We start from the raw sequence: 15581 nt of genomic DNA, 5'->3' as shown, positions 1-15581 counted from the left end.
GAAGATCACCATATTTGGTCATATTGTGGTCTCGTGCTCTAAGTTGACCTTTACTTATTGATTTAGTCTTGACAGGATGTTCCAGGATTTATATTCTATGAGATCTCTTTCAATTCAGTCCAATGGTATGACATTTAGCAAGTGGATTACTTGTTTGCAATGTACTCTGGATTGAAATAGAACGGAAATATATTGATCTGCAAAAAATCAGTAGAAGTGGATAGTCTTCTCATTTTTAATTAGCTTTTTATCACTCAGTTGAAAACCCTCCAGTAGTTCGATTCATTATGATCTCTTTTATCTTAACGTTAGACTTGATCATGCCGCTATCAAAGTTCTTGGTTATTGACTACGCTAGACAATATGCGAATAATTTTGGTGAAGCTTTAGGTAGATACACATAGTTGAAATGCTGAATGTAAGAAAAAATCAAGCACCAATTACAAATTTATATGCAAGAATTATGACCAGAATAAATACATGTGCTTTTGAAGATTGCTTAAAAGGTTTCAGTTTGCTGCTCAGCCTGTTCTTATTTCTCAAATTACTGTCTCATGTTTTCAGATTGAATCTGTGGTTGAAGAGATCAAAGTCAATGGATGTGAAAGCAAAACTTTGGTGTTAATCTCAAAAATCATTAAAATGGTAAGGATCTGGTAATTTGTTTGTTAAAATGTTTATATGCAACTACTGGCGTCTCTAATCTACTCCTGCTAAAATGCAAGGGGTCATTAATGTTCCATTGCTGAAGTTCATTGATTGATTTCAGAGACATTGTCACACCTGAGTAAAGGTACGTGACAGTTGAAACTTATTCTTTGGTTTGCCTTGCAACTCTTGATATTGAAAGTCCTAGCGAAATAGGGTGTTGTTAAAAACTTTCTGATTGTTTGTAAATCTGATCACTGAAATAACAAACACGAAAGGGTAGATTGATAGCTATAACAATTTTCAGCAAGATTTTAGAACAAAAGTTTCTGAAGAAATCAACGGGGCATTCCGAGAATTGAACTTGGGACCTCTCGCACCCTAAGCGAGAATCATACCACTAGACCAAATGCCCTTTTGTTAAAATGTTAAATAGTTTGGTCATATTTTTGATCTCGTTCTCTTGTTGACTTTTACTATATAAATAGCTTAGTCTTAGTAAGCTGTTCCTGGATCTGATCTATGAGACCTTTTTTAACTGAAATGATCATTTGTATTTTCGGTACAAAATAGATTTATAGTTTGTATGAATATACTCCAGTTAGATATTTGTCCAATTGTTCAAACCTCTTCCATAACAAATCAATCAGAAGAGGATAGTTTTCTCGTCCTACATTTTCTTGACTTAGCTTTATAATCTTGTTTGGCTAAACATTTGACTTGATCATACCGCTATACTAAATTCGTGGTTATTGACTAGTTTTGTTGAGACCTTAGAGAATACCGCTGGATCTATACTCTACTCTGTTTTTTGGATTTACACTCTAAAAAGCCAATGCTGTTTCCCGATTTATAATTTCTTTCTCTAGAACTGCATTGAAATGTTTGGTTTTGCAATGGATCCGAAAAAAGATCTCAGTTTCGGTTAAAAACATTTACTTTGAAAAATGTCAACGGGGCATTCCGAGAATCGAACTCGGGACCTCTCGCACCCAAAGCGAGAATCATACCACTAGACCAAATGCCCTGTTTCCATGCAATTTAGTTAAAATGCTGAAGATCACCGTATATGATCATATTATGATTTCGTTCTCTTAGTTGACTTCTCCTAAATATTTCAGCCTGCATGAATGTTCCTACAACTATTCTTTTTGTTTTGTTTTCTTTTATTTTTTGGTTTCCTTTATCATTAATCTTGCAAAAAAAAAAAAATACTAGTGTTCTGAGAGAGATCATTTTGCAGGCATTTGGTAAAACTAGTGTTCCTGAATCCTAATCATTTCAAAGAGACCTCTGCATCAAATGGGAGTGAACATATTGGTTTAGCCGTTTAGGGAAGCTAAGAAGCAAGAAGAACCAATGGACTAAGCAGTCAAATGGTTTCAAGCAGGTTTTCGAAGATTGGCAGGAATCAGAAACCTTCACTGCCGCTTTAGAGAAAGTTGAATTCTGGATTTTCTCTAGAATCGTTGAATCTGTTTGGTGGCAAGGTGAAATTTTAAGAAAATTCCTTCTTTCATTGAGACTTCAAGAAATATTCATTCTTTAAGGCATCTCAAATTCGCTCTTGTTCTCTTCTGTCTCTCAGGTTTTCACTCCTCACATGCAATCCCCGGAAAATGGCGGTAAAACAAATGAGAAACTATTGGGACCTGTCTTGGGAGATAATTAGCAAGGGAAGCTTTTCAATTAGCCTATGGAAAAACACTTTCAAAGTTGCTCTATCGCTGCTCTGTCCTATGCGAGGAGCGGGGCACGAGTGTGGTTGCTTAACTATCTTGGCTAAAACAATATTGGCTAATTTGCAGATTTCTCAATCAGCGTTAGCTTTTTCGCCACTTGAATCATGCTAGTCAACGGCTCTCCTAAGTTGCATACCTATCTTGGCTAAAATGGTATTCAGATTCTACATTTTAAAGCTAATCCAATAGCATAAACTATGTAAAAGCTATTGGAATCTTAACTTCTATGTGTACATTCTCTCCTTACTATGTAACAGGTGATGGGGAAGTGTATAGCTCGAATTGATGTAGCTATGTTCAACGCAATTCTGCCTGAGTCAGAGCATCAGATTCCCACTGATCCTGTCTCTGATCCTATCCTTGATTCCAAAGTTCTGCCTCCTTGCTGGAGATTTATGCATTAGGACGAGCAGAGGTTAAAAACTGCAAATCATTTGGATCCAACACAAGAGTTTAACAGAAAAAATTATGAAACGTCAATTTTTTCATACACAAACCCAAAGACTTCAAGAGTTAAAAACAAAGGAAAATTTTAAAAGTGCAACAGATTAGCTACTTTCGAAGCTAGTCCTTACTCGATCATCAGGCTCTGCTCTCTGCTTGGGGAGATTTTCGATTTCATGTCCTGAGAATCTGTATCTTCAGCTCCGCTCTCATTTGCTTTGGGTGCACCTTCTGAGCTCCCGCTACAAGTGGCAGTACTAGTCTCCTTCCGCTTCAGCTTATAGTCAACAGATTGTGAGCTTCTTCTGCTTTTGCTGATAGGATTTCCTCCATCTAATAGACTTTTCCAAAGCCATACTGAACTTACAAACTCATGTTGCATTATTGATTCGACATTATCATCATCAGACTCTGCCAAGAAAACTTTGTAACCTCTCGATGGCAAACCATGAAGAATACTAAGAGAATCATCAATGTCTTGTGACATGTTTTTTGAGATTACCATCAAGTTTCGTTGTACAGATTCCTCCACAGGATTGTCCAGTGCCCAGAAAAGAACATCTTTCATCATCGTATTAACTCTCGCATATTTATCTCCTCTGGGTACAACCATGATTCCGGCGAGTAGAAACGCATCCCAGATTTTATTCTTCTCACCATAAGCCCTAATTTCCACAATACTCTCATAACCCTTTTTCTCAAGAGCTCATTTGATTTTCTGATAAACCCAATCAGGATCGTGACCATCAGGGACTTGGAAATCCTCGACGTCCCATAAGACGAATGTGTCAACGATCTTACACTTGTTACTGGATAAATCTATGCTCATGATTTCGACGGAGATTACTTGCTAAGAAAGACGCTCTTAGGGTTATTTGTTGGAATTTGTGATTAACAAACGAGGGCAGAGAATTACTATCAGAATAACAATGTTTGAGAATAGAATTCTAGAGATTGGATGAATAAAACTTGTCTCGTAACCTACATATTTATAGAGTCATAACATAATTGCTGAAAAGGAAATTTCCTATTCAATAAAGTAAAATCTAATTAATTTCCTATCCTAATAATGCTAATTGCTAAACGAGACTTTTCCTTTTTTTTTTTTTTTTTTTTTTTATTGCTCGTGTTTGGCACATCTCTAACCTTATACGCCGTCGTTTCAACAATAAACGTTTATACCATTTATTCCAACGATAAAAAGTTCGCAAAATATTTCTTTTCACCAAAAGAAAAAGTTCGCAAAATAATTCTTCTCATGAGTCATTTCGGAAGCTTTTGCATGAGAATTCCAAATCCGAACGCATCAGTTTTCTCTGAGACAAATGATTACTATCCATGTGATCATAATAAACCATGAGCGGAGATTCAAACTCAAGACAACATGTCCCACCAAATTCATCAAGTTCTTGTGACTACTCACCATCGATGAGATCGCTATGTCACAAGCACATTCCAAAAGGTTTCCAGGGTAATCATGATCGATGCGCCTCCGCTTTTTAAGGAGTATTATGTGATGGTTATCGAGCATACCTGATCAATACCATCTCACATGATCACTTAATTCAGAAACACAAGTACACATGTATACATTAAGGGATAACACTTGCAGGCATTGTTGGTAGCTTTGATGATCTGATTAGCAGAGACGAATTTGATGGGATTGGATTTGCCATCGCAACATTAGAGATGAAATCTTCTAACAACATCTCCCCTCTCTCTGCCTCATGCCAACCCTGTTTTTTTATCATAGGCTCGTGCTATCTTTAACCAATTTATCTCAATAGGGAAACACTTTACTTTGAAAAATAAAATGACCGACCATGAAGAATGAAGATCTCAGTTAAGATATAAAATTAAGTAGGCATGCACATTTATAGGACTTTAAACCTTTTCATCAAAAACATATATATTAAAGACTTGCCAATATTTCAACAAAATTTATCACTATAGAAGAGATAAAACATTTCAAAGAGACAAAACAATCTAAATGTCTGGCTTTTTAAAGGTAACCAAATAAGCATGCTTTTTTCCCTAAGAACTGACAATAATCTTCAGCATTACAACAAGCTTAACTTCAACTTCATAATGCAGAGAAAGCCACAGAATACCTAAGGAAAATTTATATGATAGTTATTTGTAAGATTTGCACAAGTTTATTAGCTAAAACATCTTATGAAAACAGAGGGAACAGTGTTTTTGTTCTTCTTCCGACTTTCTATTTCTTTAATCATGTGAAAAATAACATAACATTTTAGTCATGGTAACGTTAAGAGAAAAAAGACAGAAGGATTATCTTATTCAGTTCATTTGCTCTGCAATGGTATCAGAACTTGAAGTCGAGTTCTGCATCCATCGCCCACGCATACTTAGCCAGAAAAGACTCTAGTGGCGGTAATTCTCGAGAGTGGATGTACAAGAGGTTTAATGAAGTGACATGAAACTTTTCAAAAGAATTCGAAGCGGAGATGGAGGAATTCTTTACGTTTGCAAATAGTCAGCCCATAGTACAGAGTAATCGCAGTAAGTTTCACTTCCCTTGTAGTGTTTGCAAGAACGATAAACATATCTATCTCGGATAGAAGAGTTATGAGCCATCTATTTAGTCAAGAATTTATGCGAGATTATTATGTTTGGTATAAGCATGGAGAAGAAATTATTATGGATATAGGAACAAGTTACATTGATAGGACGTATCTAAGTGGGAGTCATGAAGAAGTGGGTAATGTAGTAGAAGCTCCATATGCAGGGCCGTAACAATGAGTAAAAGAAAAGGCATTTGCCTTAGGTCCCCTCTAAATTAATCAAATTTTGGCCCCAAATTTTAAAAAATTATATAGCATATTAGTAAAATATTTTTCTTAAGTTTGAAATTTTGTTTAATATATCAAAACTATTTTTATTTATCTCTAATAATTTACAATATAATGGTTTTGAATTAGTATTTTCATAGATAAAAAGTGTTAACTAATAAAATAGAATACAAAAATTGTATAAAATTATATACTTATAGTTAATTGTACAAAATGTTATTTTTATAGATTAAGAACATAGTGTTAAATATTTCTAGTTTATTACAAAAAATATTTTCAGTTTTAGTTATAAGTTATAACACCTTTTATTATGAAAATGTATAAACCATCTCGTTTTTTTTTTTTTTGCCTTAGGCCACCAAAACTCTAAGCACGGCCCTGTCCATATGTGGATATGGTGAATGATGATTACTCTATACTATGGAATGACCTTCACGACAACCATCTTATAATAGATTTTTTGCACCTTCTAATAAGTCGTAGAATTTATTTGAATGTTTACTTTACGGTTCTTCCGCATTTTGATAACTACCATCCTGATGATAGTTATCATCAAACCCCACATTATAAAGAAATGCATCATTCACCATATCTACATATGGATCTTCTACCACATTATCCACTTCTACATATGTTGATATAAAGGATATTTCCTATCCGTCTTTGTGGAATGCGCCAGTCATATATATCCTTGGGTTCGGCCTAGTTGTGTTTCTCCCAAGGGCGGATCCACTTGCAGTGTAGGGTAGGCAGCTGACCTGCCCAATTTTTCAATCTTTTTTAAGTATATATATAATTCTGTATAAGATTTAATGACATATATAAGTTGACCTGCCTATTCTGATTTAATGACCCAATACTTTTTAAGTATATATATAATTCTATTTTTTTTTTGGATAAACTTTTTGTAGGGTGTGTTTTTCTTTGTTTTGCGTGAACCTTTTGTTGGATTTTTTAGGGGTTAATTAAATCTAAATACACATATGACTGAAAAATTAAGAATATATACATGTTTTTGTATAATTAATTCTCTCTCATCAACTTGTATAAGTTGGACGAAAATATCCTTCCGAATGTAACAAATTGTTTAACGTTATAACAAAATAGATATCGACTAGACATAAATTTAAGATAATAGCTCCGGTCAAATTTTCGATTATGACTCAATTTTCGATAAATCATATTATATCGCGATATGTTTACAAGTTACGTGGTAAACTAATATTTATCGTGTTAAGACATTTATTATATGATTATATCAGCTAACTTATGTATTAACCGGTTTATTTACTTTAGTAATTTAATTATTTCTGTTAACTTATACATTAGCGTATTCATTTATCATGATAATATAATTATTGTGTTTAAGATATGTTAGCATTTTATATATGTTGCTAATTAAATTGTTATCCGTTTAAATTGAACCCAGAAGAATGTAACAATGGTTGTTGCCGTCGACGATACCCATTCTCCTATCTTGATCGATTAACCTCATCAAATATCCAATTGGCAAATTCCGTCAAGGTCTTGGACTCCACAGCTCGATCCATTCAATCCACCATGAATCCTTTAGCCGCCAGACTCTCTCCGACGTTATTTCAATTATGACCACCGCTTGTAAAATTATCACCGTCGATATCATCATCACCCATCAACACCGATATCATCATGACCACCACCACCACCTGTAAATCACTGAAACTACCACCGATATCTCAATTATGACCACCGCCTATAAATTTATCACTGTCGGTATCATCATCATCCATCGCCACCGGTATCATCATCACCACTACCATCTATAAATCACCGAATCTACCACAATTTTGATTTTGGTATTCACATAATAGAAACCCAGAAGAAATTGATTTTGGTATGCACATAATCGTGAAGAGAAGAAGAAAGGAAGAAAAAAAAGAAAGAATTAGAAATAAATAGTTTAATTATAGTGAAGGATGGAGTTGTCTTTTCCACATGTACAGGAAATATCAAATAATGTCTAAGAGAAGGAACTAATTATTGAATCCTCTATTGTCATCAAGTATAGATATCCTTTTTTTAGTTATTAAAGATGATTTTTTTTCAAGCTATGGTTTGACTTGGATAAAATAAAATCATGGGTCCACCACTGGTTTCTCCTCTATTTTATTTCCCCCATGCTCGCTCTATGTATCGGAATACTCTCTCTGCTTATATGGTCTCATGTTTAAGTTTTTTTTCTTTTTTATTCTGTTTTTTTTTTCGTTTTTAATTTAACACAAAAATAGCCCAAAGATTTATATGCATTGAAAACTTGTTAATAACGCCATTGATGTGCAGCTAGAGCTGGTCACGACGTTGATATGGTCAATTTTGCAAGTTCTTTCTTTTTTGTATGCACATCTGATCTAAGTTTTATCATACAAATTTTCCTTCTTCTTCGCTCTCGATAACTTCAATTTATGAAAGCCACTTAGTGACCCGACTTGAAGTACTATACCCGACTAAAGTTTGCTCTTTGTTTATTTTTTCAAAATTTCAAAAAAATTTAGATGAGTCAATAGGCCTATTTCACAAAAGTCGAATCAAAATTTGTTTATTTGGTTTAATCTCTTATGGTTAGAGAGACCTTTACGAGCTTATTCATAAAAGACGATAATTTTAGGCGGTACAAAACTATTGCTGAGTGATTCAACTGTATCTAGTGGATGTGGGTGATGTCGGGGATGCGGTTTTGTTGGTGTGTCGAAATCCAAAAGCAAAAGAAAGATACATATGCAATTCTCATTCACTTCACAGTGATTCTCTTATGGAGAAGCTGAAGAATATGTATCCCAAATGGAACATCCCTGAAAGGAACAGAGTAGAAAGCCAATCCAACCACCGGTTGCTTTCAAACTTTGCGATTTCGGTCTGATAAAATGAATTAATAGCAGTTTCACGGAGATAAAAGAGAAGGAGGTGAGGCCTCTATGTAGAGAAGTTGCAGAATTTGGGGTGGAAGTTTAGGTCATTAGAAGAATCCATTGCTGATTCTGTGGTGAGATTTTAATTCGTTTTGGGTCCTATCTTCATCTTCCATGTCTGTATCACAACATGCTGCCAGTTTACTCTCATCGTACAACAAGAAGCTTGTCACATTCACCACACTTGGTGTATTAAATATATCATAACAATGTGTGAATAGTTTACAAATACCAAGAATGTCTTCAAATTCAGATACCAATAGCTAACTAACTTACACATATGAAGAACTTCTTCTACTACTGCCAAAAGATGGGGAAAAACATACCGAGTAGTGTGACTCACTCAAGAGTTAGCTTTACCTTAGTCTTTTTCTGGGACCGTATTCTTTGCAGGATGGTTTGCACATTGCGGTGATCAGACGCAGAAGCATAGTCTTTAGCTGTATCACTATTTTGAATATCCCTGTCAGTAAAAAATGGTGACATTTCAGGTAAAATCTCAATCCCCGCCAAATGTTGTGCCCACTTGTATGGCCTCGAAGTTCTGCTCTCATCAAATGCATGATCATTGCCCAGAATGAGCTTGGCTGACTGAATAACCGTAAAGGGTAACAAGCCAACAAAAGAAATTAAGTATGACTGTTTTCAAGCAAAGATATGTGAATGAATGTCAAAAAGGAAAACCATATGTACCTGATGGGGAGGCTCAAGTCCAGAATCATCTGGAAATATGTTACAGAGTATATTTTTCTCAAGTCCATCTTGTGACTCTTCAATGCCAACACAAACAACATTCAACTTCAACAAGTACTCAAACTTGAGCATGATAAGATCATGAGACTTCGGATCTGGAACCTCATCATCATAAACATGAAGGACAACATTAAGAGGATGAACTTCATATAGTCCTCCCTCATCAAACCCTTCTTTCTTGGGTCGTTTCCTTTGCCTTTTTCCATCATTATCTTCATCATCAATCTCCATTCTTAGATTCTCTACATTATTTAACATACATGGCATTTTAAAGAACAAATAAAGCACTCTATTTTCACTTCTTATGGTTTCAAAATTCCTAACCTGAGTTCTGTTCTGCTTGCTGACGCGCATAACTTTGAGCATCATTAAGACTCCCAGATACCTCGATATCGATGTTCTCTTCAAAAGCTTCCTTTTGTGCCATGAACTGAGAATATATAACATAAAGCGGTGGAGGTAGAAGCTCAGCTAGATTATGATACTTGAGCTTCTTCTGATTCTGCAAACTCAACTGGCTCTGTACTGGCAAAGATGCTTTCTTTAGAGATTTGAGATGCACCAGAAGACTCGACAGAAACTTATTCCGCTCCGCATTCGTTTCAAGCAAACACTTCTTCTGTTGCTCCAACCTCACTCTAAGCTTGCATAGTTCTTTCCTCTGTGTATAATAAAACTTAAACATTCAATCACCATTGAACCAAAAACTCCTACAACATCTAACACATGAACTTGGTCTAACGATTCGAGCCAGAGATTACGGTTACTACAAGATCTAAAAACATCAACTTTGAAATGAAATTTACCTGATGAAGCTCAAAGTTGAGTCTTTTAAGCATCAAATCATGAGAACTATCATTTGATAACGTTTGAGATTTGATAGCTTCAGGAGCATCACTGAAGAAGTCTTGTTCAGATATGAGATCGATGTTTGGATACTTAGATTTGAAATCTCTACTAGCTTTATTAGCTTTGAGGTAATGACTCTTCTCATACATGAGATTGTGAAGCTCCAATGTCGTAAAATCCACCGGAGATTTTGCTAATTCCGTCTCAGTTTTCGTTTTCTCCTCTTCTATAAGAATCGCGCGATTTGCTTGACGGAGATTGATGAAGTTGAGGAACATCTGAGTGAGGAGTTCTCGATTCTCAGATTTGGGGTTTCCTTGTTGCTTTATTGAGAGGAGCTTTGCGATGATTGCTTCGACGGAGGCTTTGGTTTCTTGAAGTAGCTCAAGCGGTGATTTCTCCGCCGTAGCCACCGTGTCTTTCGCTATCTCCGATAGCATTGTTCCTTTCTCTGATTTCACCGAGTTCGGAGAGAGGGTTTAAAACGGAGACTAATCTCAATTAGTCCGTCAAAGAATTAATCTACATACTCTCCTCTAATCCACCCGTATAAAAGGATTCGAACCCCAGGGCGCGCGCGTGCGCGTGGAGCTCGCAACCTATTGTGTTTTTCGTTGAACACTTACCGATTTAATTGTATTTAACCTTTATCACCCGAAATCAACCCTCATTAAGGGTAATTTTGTCTTTTTACCATTGAGGAGTATATGAGACAAAATTTGGAGCTTGAGGAGCCCCTGAGAATTTGTTCCGTTTAAAACTGTCCCTGGGAAATTCGAAGAATCGGTCTGGTTTGGTTCGCAATTTTGGTAGTTTCACTGTTCGGTTTGGGAAAATTTCACCGTATTAGACCGAGTCCGGTTTGTAAAAGACGAATTTCGGTTCGAATTGGAATCAAAATTAAATTCGATCCAGTATATTATTGAATAGTTTCGATTGAATTTGGTACATTTACAGTTTGTTTTAGTAGTTTCGGTGATATTTAAAACAAAATTTTGATAATTTTTAATTTGTTAGTTCTAAACCAAACATAATCAAACTTGTTAATTTTGATCAATTTTTGAAATAAAAATTTCACAGAACTATACGAAAATTAAGTTTAATTTGGTTTCTAAAGGACAAATTTCGGTTCAGTTAAGGTAAACAAAATAGTGCCAAAATGGAATTGAAACTAAATTTGGTTTAGTTGAATAATTTTTGTTTATTTAGTATATATTTGGTATGTTTTGGTAATTTCAGTGAAATTTAAAGTAAATTTTCTATAATATTAGTTTGTTAGTTTTAAACCAAACATAATCGAACCGATTATTTTGATTAATTTTAGTTTTGCAGAACTACTAAAGTAGTGCTGAATTGGAATTAAAACTAAATTCGTTTCAGTTAATTATTGAATAATTCTTGTTCAATTATGTATCTCCGACCATGTCGCCGCATCCTAAAATTGTGGTTCGTGAGGTAAAATCTGAATATCTGACTTCATTTTTTCTTTGGTTCAGCTTCTTTTTTTTATGCTGATTGGTGAAGAATAAAATTGTCAAGTCTCTGGTCAAGTCCTAGTCTTATGCGTTTGTTTTGAAGTTGTTAGTCTTTGAATAAGTCATCCTAGTTTATAGGAAGCACGTGAGTCGTGGTGATTTCTAGGAGTCTCTTGCTTTGTTTCTTCTATTTAAGCTATTGGAGTTTGTAGTGCTTTCCTTATCACTTTCAATAGAACAATCCAGTTCAGTATTTTGCTCTCTGATATACAACAATGAGTCGGTTTTACAGTTTAACCGAAGATCTGGATCTATTCTTTGTCGTTCACTCTTTTCTGTCTCTCCGACCATGTCGCTGTATCCTAAAACTGTGGTTCGTGAGGTAAAATCTGAATCTCTGATTTCATTGTTACTTTGGTTCAGCTTCTTTTCTTTTTTTTTTTGGTGCTGATGAGTCTGTTTTACAGTTTAACTCTGGATCGATTCTCTGGCGTTCACTCTCTTCTTCTGGATCTCTGATCATGTCTCTATATCTGGTTCGTGAGGTAAAATCTGAATCGTAACCAAGAATGTCACATTCTTGAATCTATGATTTTGAACCTGCAAAATCTTCAATTACCTACAATACGTATTTGGTACATTTACAGTTTGTTTTAGTAGTTTTGGTGATATTTAAATTTTTGATCATTTTAGTTTGTTAGTTCTAAACCAAACATAATCAAACCTGTTAATTTTGATCAATTTTCGAAATAAAATTTTCACAGAACTATACGAAAATTAAGTTTAATTTGTTTTGTAAAGGACAAATTTCGGTTCAGTTAAGGTAAACAAAATAGTGCAGAATTGGAATTGAAACTAAATTTGGTTTAGTTGAATAATTTTTGTTTATTTTGGTATATAATTTGGTATGTTTTGGTAATTTCAGTGAAATATAAAGTAAATTTTCTATAATATTAGTTTGTTAGTTTTAAACCAAACATAATCGAACCGATTAATTTTAGTTTTGCAGAACTACTAAAGTAGTGCTGAATTGGAATTAAAACCAAATTCGGTTCAGTTAATTATTGAATAATTCTTGTTCAATTTGGTATGTTTTGGCAAATTTCGGTCAAATTGAAAATAAAATTTCGATAATTTCGGTTTGATAGTTCCGAACTAGACTGTTTATCAAATATTATGCTTCTTCTTGCCGATCAGTTTCATCATCCGATCAACCAAATCCGAATCAAATTAGACAAATTTTGGTTTGATTTGCTTTATATGCCAAAGTGTTAAAAAACTAGATTTTACTCTGCGGTACATCGCGGATCAATTTATTATAACTAAAAAATTAAAATTTAAGTCGTATTTGTTTTGTTAATATGTTTGTTTTGTTGAGTGTTTAAGATTGCATAATTGTATTTTGATTGTTACTTCTAAGATTTCACACGTAGTTTACCGTCCTGTATTAATATCGAGCCAAACCCGTCCCACGATATAACCCCGTCCCATAAAATTACTTTGAAACTTCATAAAAAATTTAATATTATAAATATTTAAAACGTTTTATAAAGTTTAAATAATTATTATATTTAAATTTTAATAAATTTTAAATATAATATGTTTCAATTCTTTAAAATAAAGAACCGGAGTAAACCGGATAACACTTTTAATTTTGGTAATCTGATAAATCAAGCTTCCTACTCATTCGTATTCAGAATCATTTTGGTCATTTTTATAGTATGACTCTGAATCATTGCCCAAAATTTTAAGCAATGTAGGACATTGTACGCATATTGTTTCTTCAACGATTAAATAATATATATATATATATCTGTTTTAAAATATTCGCATCACGTCATATGAAAAGAAAATCTAACATTTTATTAACTATATTTTTTTTTATCTAAATTCAAATTAAATTAAATATAAGATGAAATCATATATACGAATGAGGCTATCTCTCTCCATCCTTCCGCCACGTCAGCATTTTAGGCTCTTCTGGAAATGACACATCAGCTTTCTAATCTTCCTATCAAAACATTTCATTAATATGATTCAGCTTTTATTTTTTACATATCAGCTTCTAATTATAAGTGTCAAATGCTTTACGGGCTTTAGCTCAGGGCCGGGCCTGTCCAACAACATAGTCTCCCTTTCTGTACATCATATTTCTTTAGAAGAAACTTTTTATACCTTCTAACTGCCAGAATGGAGGCCACAGTAGAAGCTACACAGAACTGAATCAAGGAACAAGCAGCCGTAATTGTCTTTTAAATAGATGCACAAATTATTTCACTAAAACATATTCACACTCCCAGCTTATGGGATTACAAGCTTTTACTACTATAAACTCTATAAATACTCAAACAGACATTGCTTATACCGGATTATATGTGTTTCAGACAGCATCAGTAAATGTTTACCAAGGGGCAAGGAACATAAATAGGATACAGAACCATCATCATGTACAACCTACACGGGAATTAAAAAAATGAAAACATCAGATACAACTCAAGTTTACAATATCGATATACACAACATTGAATATACACTCACTTGAATTATCACTGAGGTGGTGGTATTTGAAACAACTGTCAAAACACAAATACTATTATGAGTCTAATTTTATTAATTATACAATAATAAACAAAAAAAATAAACATAAATTAGCGATAATAACAATTAACATATTTTTTATCTTAACAATTTTTAATACAAACCCAGGCGTAGCGTGGGAATTCCTCTAGTAAAAGTGAAAGAAGAATTACATATTTATGTTTAAATTAGTTAGAGAAATGTAAGAAAATTAGCAATTAAATAAATCTATACTATATAAAAGTCGAGGCTATAAGCTCCTGAGGCCGTCCACGTGGGATTTTAAACGACCAATTGCGGTTGGACATCTTGCTGATTAATATTTTTTACCATCTCATTAATTAACTTTTCTAAGTTTTACAAATTTTCTATATTAAGATATTTATTATATGAAAAAATAATATATATGGAAAAAAGAGATATGTAAAATTTTGAAAATATAACATATGGAAATAAAAATTGTAAAATTTAATTATTAAAATATGCAAAAAAATATCTTTATTAACGAATTTAAATTTATGAATTTATAAACAATATCTTGGTAGAAAGGAGAATATAAATATATTCACACAAAAGACATATAAATTTTGTTATTGTAATATCTAAAAGTCGAGGCTATAAGCTTCTGAGGCAGTCCTCGTGGAATTTTAAACCACCAATTGCGGTTGGACATATCATTAGTTAACGTTTTTGAAATTATTATTATTTTCTATTTTTTTTTAGATTTTTGTAAAATGGAAAAAGCAACATATGGAAATAAAAGAAATATTCGAAAATATGTAAATTATATTTTTTTTTAAGTTTATACAATTTTAAACGAAAATACAGAATTTATTTTTAGTCTCAACTACATTTATTAGTACTTCATTTTCAATAACAATAGCAATTTAATCACAATAGCTATCTCATTGAATGATATTTTAAAAATTTATGATTTTTATTTTAAAAGTATATATAGATAGGAAGAAATATGACAATATATTGAAGCAAGATATATATAAACTTTGTTATTATAATACATAAAGTAATTTATATTAGTCTCACAAATTTGATTATATTTTCATATTTTCTAAACGACCAATCGCAATTACTCATCATTAATTAACATTATTTGACATCACGTTAATTAACATTATTTAATTATAATATTTTATACAGTAAAATATTTATGAAAAAGAAATATATATATATATATATATATATATATGAAAATAATAGAAATGTAAATTTTTAAAAAACAACATATGGAAATAAAACAAAAGCAATATATAGAAAAAGAAATGTAAATTTTTGAAAAACAATATGTGGAATACATTAAACTTATAATCTTATTTT

At 33.1% G+C, this 15581-nt stretch overlaps 1 protein-coding gene and 2 non-coding genes across 3 annotated transcripts; all 3 read right to left on the bottom strand.

Annotated features, from left to right (window-relative positions):
- Positions 1-991: 991 nt before the first annotated feature.
- Positions 992-1063, bottom strand: TRNAP-AGG. Its single transcript has one exon. It is a non-coding gene; the product is annotated as a tRNA-Pro (tRNA).
- A 540-nt stretch (positions 1064-1603) lies between these two features.
- On the bottom strand, positions 1604-1675 carry TRNAP-UGG. Its single transcript has one exon. It is a non-coding gene; the product is annotated as a tRNA-Pro (tRNA).
- A 7083-nt stretch (positions 1676-8758) lies between these two features.
- On the bottom strand, positions 8759-10714 carry LOC9330078 (THO complex subunit 5A). The gene is made up of 4 exons (XM_002891274.2): positions 10152-10714; positions 9670-10006; positions 9286-9587; positions 8759-9183 (listed from the first exon to the last, which is right to left on the bottom strand). Exons 1-4 carry the CDS (start codon positions 10632-10634, stop codon positions 8932-8934), a joined length of 1374 nt encoding a protein of 457 aa, XP_002891320.1. The 5' UTR covers positions 10635-10714; the 3' UTR covers positions 8759-8931.
- Positions 10715-15581: the final 4867 nt, after the last annotated feature.

Source organism: Arabidopsis lyrata (assembly GCF_000004255.2).
Source record: "Arabidopsis lyrata subsp. lyrata unplaced genomic scaffold ARALYscaffold_1, whole genome shotgun sequence".
NCBI lineage: Eukaryota > Viridiplantae > Streptophyta > Magnoliopsida > Brassicales > Brassicaceae > Arabidopsis > Arabidopsis lyrata.
Note: the sequence above shows the minus strand (reverse complement) of the source record. Positions and strands in the feature narration are given on the sequence as shown.

Excerpts from the sequence above, each read along its gene's own strand:
- LOC9330078 (XM_002891274.2), bottom strand. The coding sequence starts at position 10,634 with ATGCTATCGGAGATAGCGAAAGACACGGTGGCTACGGCGGAGAAATCA. Across the intron at positions 9,588-9,669 it reads GCAAGCAGAACAGAACTCAG|AGAATCTAAGAATGGAGATT; the intron begins GTTAGGAATTTT and ends TAAATAATGTAG. Across the intron at positions 9,184-9,285 it reads GACTTGAGCCTCCCCATCAG|TCAGCCAAGCTCATTCTGGG; the intron begins GTACATATGGTT and ends ACGGTTATTCAG.